The sequence below is a fragment of the Ranitomeya imitator genome, chromosome 1 (genome assembly GCF_032444005.1).
Source record: "Ranitomeya imitator isolate aRanImi1 chromosome 1, aRanImi1.pri, whole genome shotgun sequence".
In the NCBI taxonomy this organism is placed as follows: domain Eukaryota; kingdom Metazoa; phylum Chordata; class Amphibia; order Anura; family Dendrobatidae; genus Ranitomeya; species Ranitomeya imitator.
Window position 1 is genome coordinate 566,627,744 of NC_091282.1, and position 12,658 is coordinate 566,640,401.

Here is a 12,658-nt window from a genome sequence, read left to right on the forward strand (position 1 = left end):
AACCACTGCACCACGGACCTTATCTACACCTTGCACAGCCTCATCAAAAACCAAGTCCACAATACAAAGCATGGTAGGATCTATGCCTACTTTGTGAACTTCAAGAAGACCTTCGACTCAGTGTGGTACCCAGGGCTATTCCTAAAACTACTGTGGAGTGGCATAGGAGGCAGAACATATGTCATCCGAAGCTCCTACTCTGAGAACTGCTGCAGCGTGAGGGTAAATTGAAGGAGCACATATTGAAAAATAGGGAAAAATATAAATTTGTCAAATGGGGGGGTCGGTTATTCGGCGATTATCTGACTCCCATCCCCAGATGAGACCCCATTTTCAAGATGTCAATCTGCAACATACACCGCCTCTGGTGGCCATTTTCCCAGAGACCACAGCATTGCACCAATGGAAGTGTGGGGCTCTGGGCTTTCACAAAATGTCAGCGGACCTCCTGCATCACCAAGCACCGCCGAACCTGCCTGGGATGGTAGTCAGATCATCGCCCTGTAGCATTGGATCACCGAACACCCCATCTTCCCAGCCTAGGGTTGTCAGAATCGCCGGACTCCTACTGCCGCCACACTCCTGGTACTATAAAACGCACCCCCATTTTTCCCCAAAATGTTTTTGGATAAAAGTGCATCTTATAATCCGAAAAATACATCAAATTAACAGATACTGGCCCCCCAGGCTAAAAACATCAGCTCTCAGCCTCCCCAATTCTGGCCCTTAGCCTCGCTCTTCCCCCTTGCCCTATAGCAGTGGCAAGTGGGGTGATAGTTGGGGGGTTGATGTTACCTTTGTATTGTCAGGTGACATCAAGCCCAAAGGTTAGTAATTGAGAGGCGGCAATAAGATACCCCCATTACTAACCCCATAGTCATATTGTATAAAAACACACACACCCAGAAAAAAGTCCTTTAATTGAAAGAATGACACAGACTCCTTTAATAAATCGTAATTATACCATACTTACGACATCGCACATTCCACAGATGCCATTGTCTCTTGTAAAAAAAACTTAAAATAACAATCAACCATATTCCTCTCCTTTCTGCAGAGAAGATGATAATCCATTTGTCCCATGACAGCTCTGCTACATGTAGATGGCAGGCTGCATGGTTACATGATGCGACCATACAGCCTCATATCCAGCAGAGATACTGAGTGGCATCTGTTACCGCTACCCAGTGTCTCGCTGTGAACTCCTATAACATGTCTGACATCACCGCTAGAGTGAGAAAGTTCCCACTGCGCTCGGGCTGATGTCAGATAGGTGAAGTCAGTTAATTGGCTGTGAACTCCCAGGACCTTTCTGATGGCACTGTGAGAATGAGAACTTTCTCGCGCTCATGGTGCCATCAGACAGCGAATAGGAGTTCACAGCGAGACAATGAGCACATGCTGCTCAGTGTCTCTGCTAGATGACATATGGTATGGTCGCATCATGCCTGCAATCGCATTGCAATCGGATAGCAACTGCACTGCATTCAGATGTAAATCGGATGCTAGGTGTGAAAAATCAGATTGTACTCGCATGAAAAATGCATGACACTTGCATTAGACTCGTCTAACTTTGCAGGACTGATTTTAAAATAGTTAGTGTGACTCCAGCCTTACGGATAAATTCATCTATATTTCCTTTTTCTTTTTTTATATCTGTGTGAGTGTATAAATATATGCAATGTGCAACTAGTGAGACTTTCTCTTCTTTCATTATAGCTTCCAATATATTGGCTGCAGCCATTTATATGATGCATATTGCTGCGGCTGATGTTAGGCTAATAAGTTCAGATTTCTAGAAGGAGTTGTAGTTTTTTTTAGATTTAATGCATGTATTTGGGGCTGCAAATACGGTAATTTTTGCTGTTCAGTTTCATTAAACATTTTGCACGTTTTTCTTTTTACAGGCTCTTTGTTTCCCTGCACATTCAATTTTGATGTGGTCTGTTATCATAAATCAGCTAAGTGGAGCTAACGAAAAAAGACAGATAAGATTTAGGAAGTCTCCTTTGGGCCATCAGAACTGGATGGATTTTTACTAATGGATTCTCAGTGCAACTCAGATGCTATAGAAGTCAAACGTTGCACAACTTTTAGTAACATCCATTTATACATATTTTTAGCCAAAAATACATGCATTTACATAAGAAAAGTAAATGCCCCCAAAGGTGAATGACCACTAAGGTGCACTTATATGATGCACTTTAGGAATTAAGAAATAGTTGTCCATTATTGGACAACCCTATTAAGTGCACTGGAAATGTAATGTTCAGCACTGTGTAAAAGGTCTGTCCATACTAATAAAAACTAAACCAGGACTGAAGTGCTGTGATAAGTTTGCTTTAAATGCACACATTTCTGCAGGAGACGCTTCCTCTAGACCAGGGGTGTCAAACTGCATTCCTCGAGGGCTGCAAACAGGTCATGTTTTCAGGATTTCCTTGTACTGCACAGGTGATAATTTAATCAACAACTCATTATTTGTGTAGGTGATTAAATTATCACCTGTGCAGTACAAGGAAATCCTGAAAACATGACCTGTTTGCAGCCCTCGAGGAATGCAGTTTGACACCCCTGCTCTAGACTGAAGCATCAGCAGATGGAGATGTAACATATCACCCTGTGAGCCTGCATAAAGCTATCATTTTGCTGCTAGTGTCATCTTTGTGTTGCAGAAATCTATATTTTTGGCAAATTGAATGTGCATTGAAAGAACTGGCCTGTTAACATATAGCATTGAATAAATACTTGTAAACTGGTATTGTTTCTGCAAAATGATAGTGGCACTTTAAACAAAATGTCCAAAAACATGATGTTTTAGGAATTTTGAATTTTTTATCTCTGCAGGTTAAAAATTTGCTGATTAACTTCATAGTATCTTTTTATAGGGATCAGATACCCATTTTTGTATATAGCTCCAAATTTCACGAATAACTAGAAATTAAAGGGTGATAGGTGATAAATGTATAGGCTTTGGAGGTGCAATTCAAGCACTGAGAGTCCTATTGATAGCAAGAACGGGATTGTTACCATCACTCCATAGATATTGAATAGAGTGGTGATCACACATGTGCACAACTGTTCCTTTTCCTTAGAATTTTGGGACCCAGTTCTCATGTTCAGTGGTGGTTCTGCGGTCTGACTACCAGTACTTAGAAATATATCTTATCTTGTAGGGCAACCGCAGTTTAGAAGCTTAATCTCCACTTTTACTGCATTGAACTCAATAACAAACACAATTATGCAATAAAGTTGTGTTTCCAACATTTGAAGCAATAAAGGCCACTGTCTCTGTCTTAAACAGACCACCTCCTCAGTATTACTAACACATCCACCCTAAAGGATACTATTAAAAATTAACTTTTAATTAATCCCTTCATTACCTTGGGATTTTTCGTTTTTCCGTGTTCGTTTTTCACTCCCCTCCTTCCCAGAGCCATAACTTTTTTATTTTTCCGTCAATTGGGCCATGTGAGGGCTTATTTATTGCGGGATGAGTTGTTCTTTTGAATGACATCATTGGTTTTAGCATGTCATGTACTAGAAAACGGGAAAAAAATTCCAAGTGCGGTGAAATTGCAAAAAAAGTGCAATCCCACACTTGTTTTTTGTTTGGCTTTTTTGCTAGGTTTACTAAATGCTAAAACTGACCTGCCATTATGATTCTCCAGGTCAGTACGAGTTCATAGACACCTAACATGACTAGGTAATTTTTTCCTAAGTAGTGAAAAAAAATTCTAAACTTTGCTAAAAAAAAAAAAATAAAAATTGCGCCATTTTCCGATACTTGTAGCGTCTCCATTTTTCATGATGTGGGGTCGGTTGAGGGCTTATTCTTTGCGTGCCGAGATGACGTTTTTAATTATAGCATTTTGGTGCAGATACGTTCTTTTGATCGCCCATTATTGCATTTTAATGCAATGTCGCGGCGACCAAAAAAACGTAATTCTGGTGTTTCGCATTTTTTTCTCACTACGCCGTTTAGTGATCAGGTTAATGCTTTTTTTTAATTGATAGATCGGGCGATTCTGAGCGCGGCGATACCAAATATGTGTAGATTTGATTTTTTTTTAATTCATTTATTTTGATTGGGGCGAAAGGAGGGTGATTTAAACTTTTATATTTTTTTTTCACATTTTTTTAAACTTTTTTTTTTTTACTTTTGCCATGCTTCAATAGTCTCCATGGGAGGCTAGAAGCTGGCATAGCACGATCGGCTCTGCTACATAGCAGCGATCTGCTGATCGCTGCTATGTAGCTGAAAATCAGGTGTGCTGTGAGCGCCAACCACAAGGTGGCGCTCACAGCTGCCGGGGATCAGTAACCGTAGAGGTCTCAAGGACCTCTATGGTTACTATTCTGAAGCATCGCCGACCTCCGATCATGTGACGGGGGTCGGCGATGCGATCATTTCCGGCCACCCGGCCGGAAGCGGTAGTTAAATGCTGCTGTCTGCGTTTGACAGCGGCATTTAACTAGTTAATAGGTGCGGGCAGATCGCGATTCTGCCCGCGCCTATTACGGGCACATGTCAGCTGTTCAAAACAGCTGAAATGTCCCAGCTTTGATGCGGGCTCACCGCGGAGCCCTGCATCAAAGCAGGGGAGCTGACCTCGGACGTACTATCCCGTCCGAGGTCAGAAAGGGGTTAAATCTTAGCTCAAAAAATTCAGCAGAGCAGCAAGAGCCCAAATCCAAACCTAACTCTACTATGAAGATACAACAAACCACAAAAAATCATTCCCATCCTTTAGTAAGAATGCTAGGCAACGTATCTGACTAGTAGTGATGAGCGAATATACTCGTTACTCGAAATTTCCCGAGCACGCTCGGGGGTCCTCCGAGTATTTTTTAGTGCTCGGAGATTTAGTTTTTCTTGCCGCAGCTGAATGATTTACATCTGTTAGCCAGCTTGATGACATGTGGGGATTCCCTAGCAACCAGGTAAACCCCACATGTACTTATGCTGGCTAACAGATGTAAATCATTCAGCTGCGGCAAGAAAAACTAAATCTCCGAGCACTAAAAAATACTCGGAGGACCCCCGAGCGTGCTCGGGAAATTTCGAGTAACGAGTATATTCGCTCATCACTAGTGACTAGTGATGCTAGGACTAAATGAGTAAAGTGTCACAGTGCTATAAGGTGAATGAAAAAGGAGAATAGCTCCACTTGGGTACTGCCCTTGCTAGGGCAGGGGCAACTGCAGAGGGCAGGACAGGTCAGAGTGAGGGATGCTTCTACCCATATGAACGTGACCCGGAGAACAGTCTGCACTTCAATTGGGTGAGATCCACGATGTTTCTACCTTTCTCATTCACTTTGTTGCACTGTGGCACTTTACTTATTATGTCCTAGCATCACTAGTCAGATACATTATTAAGCATTCTTACTAGAGGATGGGAATGCTTTTCTGTCATTTGTAGTACCTTGATAGTAGGTGTTAGCTTTGGAGTTGGGATCTTGCTGCTCTGCTGAATTTTTTTAAGTTATGATTTAATTAAAAGTTATTTTTTTAATAGTATCCTCTAGGCTGGATGTGTCCCAACATATCATGATGAATGAAATTTGTCAGTTCCCATATATTTATTGCAAAAAATAGCATTACAAACTATGCGGTTAACAAAGCTCCTGACAAAAGGAGGAAGTACAAGAGCAAGCAAAACAATACCTCCTCTATTGGCGCCTGTAGTTAGCCATCATTTTATCATTTTACCATCTGAAGCTACAGATCAGAATAAAAATGACCTCTACAAAGAGAAATTGAAATGTTACAGCTTTTTCTTATCATGAAGCAATCACATAAAGGAAAGTCATTTTCTATATAATGATTATCTTTGCATCCTGAAGCAGACTACATAGAATAGAGATAGGTAGGTAATAAAATAATAAGTAGAAGGCTGAGAGCAATTATGTTTTCTATCTACCCTCCATTTCACGTGGCATAAAATCATCATCTTTATTTGATTACAAATCTTTCCATTTTATAATGTGAAATTCATCTATGGTACAAATACAGTATGCTATAGAAAGTGGATGACGGAGGTTCTTCATTCATAAGATCTTGCTTGTGATTTGTTGTTAGAATGACAAAAAACAGTCCTTTCTTCCAGCACAAACCCCTGCACAGGATTGCTTGCTCTCTCGCTATTTTACATGTAGTAACACGTGTGATATTACCTCTGCAGATTTGGTATGCTTTTTTGACTACATTAATCATAATCGAATGTGTATATTTTGGTCATTTTAGTTTAATGGATTGGAATGTTGCTGTTACTGTGGGGAGAGATTTCCCTTTATGGCAATAAACCTGAACTTTTCACCGACCGTTGCCTTTGTATGAATTGTTCTTCACTGCATGAGTGGCTGTGGCAGCTGTTCTGTTTTGTGTCTTGTCTTTTTTCACCTATGTAACTCACCCAGCTATTTTAATATCTAGGATAATTCACAGTTTAGGCCACCATTTTTCATCTATTTTTTTTTTTCGTAGGTTCAGTTCTGTAACACAATGTTTTATGGATTTTTATTGAGTGGTCATGAATGCATTTTAGAGATGACTGTAAAATATTAACGTGTTTGCTAACTTTACCCACACTCTGCTTCAGGTCCCTAGAACCAGTATTGGTTTGCCATTATAGCACATTGCAGTGCATTTGTAAGGCTATGGTGAATATCAATCATTTAAATCATTATTAAAAATTAGTTTCAAGCTTTCAAGGTATCATTGGTTGGAAAAATCCTTTTTGGATGACATCTGGATCATCGAGACACCTCTTGACTGGAAACCGCTGGTGTAGCTTGGTACAGACCCGTTTGTGCTTTCTTTTTAGGTTTTGGTTCTCTCATCACTGTTCACTGTGTATGTTTGTGTTGTGAGGGGAGAGTGTACTGCCTATCGTGTCTGTTCTTTCTTTCCACATCGATGCTTGGCTTTACATGCATGCCATTTTACATCATCCCTAACACACTTTCCCTTTCATTTGTTTGCTTTCTGTGCACTCCGTGCTGCTTTAAGAAAACTTCTTTGTCCTTGAGCCTCACTTCTATTACACCTGCTAGACTGTAAGCTCTAACAGCATCAAAGATTTAAGTAAAATCCATTAAACTAAAGGTAAAGTATATCTATATTTTTTTCTGAAGAAGACGTATTTTAACTCTTTAAGTACCAAGAGCACAACAGATAATGTCAACTAAATGGTATACTTAAGCTATACCTAATTAGTCAAGAACATAAAACCAAATTACACTGTCCACATGAAATGTACAAATCAACTGGTACTTGACGGGTTAAATGCCCAGTAAAGCTATTTCTTTGAGTATGGACATCAGCCAGGTTGCTGTAAAGCAGAAGAGGTGAGTAAACAGTGAAGCTCCAGAATTGTTCATAGGAGGGTTTTTGGCTGGATTTCTGTGTCTTGAGCTGGAATTAGAAATACAGGTTTGCATCCTTTTCAAAATCCCCAAAACAAAGTGACCCATGGGTATGGCTGTGAACAGTCAAAATGGCATGTGTTGAGCTAAGCAGAGTTGGAGAATTGTGACGTTCTGTTTATGTAAGCTCACTGTAGGGATTAATGAGGTCAGAAGTCTTCCAGTGGATTGGTTCTTATATATGATAGCTATGATATAACAAAGGGTTTTCATTTCAATAATAATTTTTATATTTCAATTATTTTTTTTTATTTACGCCAATAGTCTATTTTGAAACGGCTAGAAAAATTATACGATTTAATAAAAAAAATTATAGCATGTCCAGAAAAATTATCATAGATTTAGGAGACAATGTATACTTTTAAATTGATGCATGATTTGAACCAACCACAGAAGGTGAATCTGATCTTATTTTTCCTATCAAATATTGCAAGAAAGTCTTATATAAATGTTCATGATGTAAAGGTAGGTGATCAAGTGGAACCTAAACAAAATTCTAGTGTTATTTATTCATTTTATGTAGTCATTCATTTCCATTTTTATTTGTTTTGTCATTTCAAGAGACATAACATAAATCTAAATAATAAAGAACCTAGTCCACGTCTAAATTTCTAAATTCTGTCTTTTTTACCTCTGATTAAAAGGATTGTTCACTTTATTTATTTTTTTGTAATAAATGTGTTAGGACAATTATTTTTCTGTAGTACTTATTTATTAGTAGCACAAACACATACAGTATATCACAAAAGTGAGTACACCCCTCACATTTTTGTAAATATTTTATTATATCTTTTCATGGGACAACACTGAATATGTGACACTTTTATGCAATGTCAAGTAGTCAGTGTACATCTTGTATAGCAGTATAATTTTGGTGTGCCCTCTAAATGACTCACACACAGCCATTAATGTCTAACAAAAACAAAAGTGAGTACACCTGTAAATGAAAATGGCCAAATTGTGCCCAAAGTGTCGATATTTTATGAGACCGCCATTATTTTGAAGCACTGCCTTAATTCTCTTGGGCACGAGGTTCACTAGAGCTTCACAGATTGCCACTGGACTCCTCTTCTACTCCTCCATGATGGTAGATAGCAGCTGGAAGAGTATAACCCAATAAGATTAAAACATGACCTTTACTAATACTTTTAAAAATGGACAAAAAATACACAACACAAATGCAAAATAAAAGTGCTCACGCCGAAAACTGCTCTAATAAAAAACTGGTTTGGTCTCACCAATTGTGGACGAGGGTACCCAGGAATAGAGGGTCCCAGGGAGGGTCCAGTAGTTGTAGGATCAGACAGAGGGGACGGGGACCTTATTTCTAAACCCCTGTCGTGCCCCAGCAGTAACTCCTGTCCTCACAAGGACAGGCCCAAGTGAGCCCTACTACAGACACCCCCCACCATGTAAGATGTAGTCAACGCCTCCTTACGCGTTTCTTCTCCAATCGCGGAGATTCATCAGGGGAGTTTCCTCCATGATGACAATTACACAGCTGGTGGATGTATTTTTAGGTCTGGAGGCATGCTTGACCAGTCCAGCACCTTTACCTTCAGTTTCGTTAGCAAGGCAGCAGTCTTCTTGAAGATATGTTTAGGGTCGTTATCATCTTGGAATACTGCCCTGCTGCCCAGTTTCCGAAAAGAGGGGGATCATGCTCTGCTTCAGTATGTCACGGCAGCGGCGTAACAACTGCGGTCGCAGGGGTCGCAACTGCGACCAGGCCCGGAGTCCTTAGGGGCCCGCCCAGTCCAGCAAACAAGTAGCACTAGCCGGGAAACTCAGCAGACAAGTCACGCACCCTGCTGGCCATGCCCACATTGGCCAGCTTCCCCAGACTTCCTGCGGTGTGAGGCGAGTGGGCATGTCCGTGAAGGACATCTGACATAGCAGAAGGGCTGGGCGTGTCACTGAAGCTTGTCAGAGATGGAGGGGAAACAACAAAGCTGAGGAGCCTGCAGCAGCTGGTGAGTCAAGTGTAGTCGCGACTGTAAAGTGCTGATGTGCGGCCAGTGTGCTGCTTACACCTGTCATTCACCTACCTCCACCCACAGAGCCACGCACACACCACACACACACACACACACACACACACACACACCTGTTCTGTAATCTGTGCGCACAGGACCTGTGATGAGGTCACAGGAGGGGAGGAGTCAGGGGTCACATGATCAGTGGCCTCAGTGTATGCAGGACTCTGCTGTGCTGATTGTCATAGTGCTGAATGAGGGGAAGTTTGTGTGGGGTGAGGAGGTGTTTAGAGTATGGATGTAGCAGAGCTGTGTGTGTACAAGGTGTACAGAGCGGGGCCGTGTATGTGTGTAGTGGAGCAATGTGTACAAGGTGCACGGAGCGGAGTCAGGTGTGTACGAGGTGTACAAAGCTGAGCCGAGTGAAAGAGGTGAGCGGAGTCGTGTATGTATGGGGTGTATGGAGTGGGTTTACGAGGTGTACGAAATGAAGCCGCGTGTGTATGGAGTGTACGAAGCGGAGCCGCGTGTGTATGGAGTGTACGGAGCGGAGCCACGTGTGTATGGAGTGTTCGGAGCGGAGCTGTGTGTGAGGTGTACGGAGTGGATCCGCGTGTGTATGAGGTGTACGGAGTAGATCCGCGGGTGTAAGGAGCGGAGCCGCGTGTGTACAAGGTGCACGGAGCGGAGCCGCGTGTGTGCAAGGTGTACGGAGCAGAGACGTGTGTGTACGGGGTTCACTGAGCGAAGCCGCGTGTGTACGGGCTGTAAATTTCCGAGTCGGGAAGAATGGTACTTGGCTGTGGGCAGAGCCCAGCATGTGCACTGTGGGGGAGTATTGGGTGTACTCGCCAGCGTCAGAATGTGCAGTGCATATGCTCCGGAGCCAACCAGTACACCCAATACACCCCCACACTGCACAGGACCGGAATTGACGCACTGCAGCGTCATACCCGGAAGAAACAGCACACAGATTTCAAACGCCGGGAGTGTGCTTGGAATTAGAGCGAGGGAGGACATGAACGCCCAGAGTCTGCACTTCCGAAGACATCGCCCTAATTAGTATAGAGACATAGTAGTTATAAAATCATTTTTCTCAGCAATTACAGGGCAGTATTAGGTCAGACTATACAACATTGCAACAAAACTATAGTGTGCGAAATTAATAGGGAAAATGTGAATTTCGGTGGGAAATATTTTGGCGTGGGGGGGGGGGCATTTGAAAGTTCGCACCGGGGCCCCTCACTTTGTAGTTACGCCACTGTGTCATGGTACATGTTGGTATTCATGGTTCCCTCAATGAACTGTAGCTCCCCACCGCCAGCAGCACTTATGGAAACCATGACACTCCCACCACCATGCTTGACTGTAGGCAAGATATGCTTGTCTTTGTACTCTTCACCTGATTGCTCCCAAAGACGTTTGACACCATCAGAACCAAATAAGTTTATCTTGATCTCATCACACCACAGGATATGGTTTCACTAATCCATGTCCTTAGTCTGCTTGTCTTCAGCAAATTGTTTGTGTGATTTCTTATGCAACGTCATTAGAAGAGGCTTCCTTCTGGGATAACAGACATTCGGACCAATGTGATGCAATGTGCAGTGTATGTTCTTAGCACTGACAGGCTGACCCCCCCACACCTTTAACCTCTGCAGCGATGCTGGTTGCACTCATATGTCTATTTTGAAAAGACAACCTCTGGATATGATGCTGAGCACGTGAACTCAACTTCCTTGGTTGACCATGGCATTGTCAGTTCTGAGTGGAACCTTTCGTTTAAAACCGCTGTATGGCTTTGGCCACCTTGCTACAGCCTAGTTTCAGGTGTTGGCAATCTTCTTACAGCATAAGCCATATTTATGTAGAGCAACAATTCTTTTTTTTCAGATCTTCAGAGAGTTCTTTGCCATGAAGTGCCATGTTGAGATTCCAGTGACCAGTATGAAAGAGTGTGAGAGCGATAACACCTACTTAAACACACCTGCTCACCATTCTCACCTGAGACCTTGTAACAATAATGAGTCACGTGACACCGGGAAAAGAAAATGGCAAATTGGCGACAGTTTGGCCATTTTCACTTAATGGTGTAATTACTTTTGTTGCTAGCGGTTTAGACATCATTGGCTGTGTGTTGAGCTATTTAGAGGGCACACCAAATTTACACTGTTATACAACCTGTACACTGACTACTTTACATTGTATCAAAGTATCATACCTTCAGTGCGGTCTATGAAAAGATATAATAAAATAAAGATGAAGTAGCCAGCCCTGTTAAATATAGTGTTCGTTCATTTACGTGAAGACAGACATGAGGTGGAAAAGCTATTGTTTTCAACAGTTTGTCTCTTCCCCAAGCTAGGTATTAAACAGTTTAGAAGTTTACAACGCCCAGGATAAAGTGGCATAAATTAAAATAAAAATACAGGCTTGCACCAAAAATGATTCCACATTAGTAACTGGATATCATACTGGTAAATTTACTCTGATAATATAACCAATCGCCAAGTTACTAATAGAGACTGTGAACAAGAAACACCCAGACTTAGTCAGTCCACTGTACAGCAGTTCTATAGATGTGGACAAATACTTTAGAACAATATGTATCTTGCTAGGCAAGTAGCACATCCATTGCAAAATAATAAGAACTTGTTTTACTTCACTTAATTGAGTCTTATTAATGCTAAAATTAATTTCATTACTCATCCAGGAATTTGTTTTAATTTGCCATTATGTTCCGTTTTGACTTTTTAGTTAAACATTTGTGGTGTTATTGTTTTCTTTTTTCTTTTTTGAGTTGTTTTCCTTTTTTTCTGTTCCATTTTTTTTATCTTTCCCATCTTTTGTTTCTCTGCTTGCCCTATCCCTCCTGCCCTTAACTGTCCTCTCATAGAACCGTCTGCCCCCCCTCAAGATGTAAAGTGTGTCAGCACAAAGTCCACCACAATACTGGTAAGTTGGCAGCCACCCCCCGCAGAGAGTCATAATGGCATTCTTGCTGGATACAGCGTGCATTACGGTGCTTTGGACTCCGAGGACCCAGTACCTAAAGAAGTGAAGGACATTGCACCTCAGACAACTGAGATCCTTCTAGAAGCTCTAGAAAAGTGGACGGAGTATCGTATCACCGTTGTGGCGCATACTGCTGTGGGACCTGGCCCTGAAAGCTCGCCCATTGTTGTACGCACTGATGAAGATGGTAATTTTATACTCTTCTTACTCTAACTTTTTTGTAACTTAGTGATTCGT

At 41.7% G+C, this 12,658-nt stretch overlaps 1 protein-coding gene across 7 annotated transcripts in view; it reads left to right on the forward strand.

Annotated features, from left to right (window-relative positions):
- PTPRS (protein tyrosine phosphatase receptor type S) overlaps positions 1–12,658 on the forward strand; it is a 715,207-nt gene that overhangs the window by 413,704 nt on the left and 288,845 nt on the right. For 6 of the 7 annotated variants that reach the window (XM_069767783.1, XM_069767782.1, XM_069767785.1 and 3 more), the window contains exon 11: positions 12,303–12,608. The exons of the other annotated variant lie outside the window; for it this stretch is intronic. In XM_069767783.1, the coding sequence (XP_069623884.1) occupies positions 12,303–12,608 (306 nt within the window). The remainder of the gene's footprint in view (positions 1–12,302; positions 12,609–12,658) is intronic. 7 annotated transcript variants of the gene reach the window in all.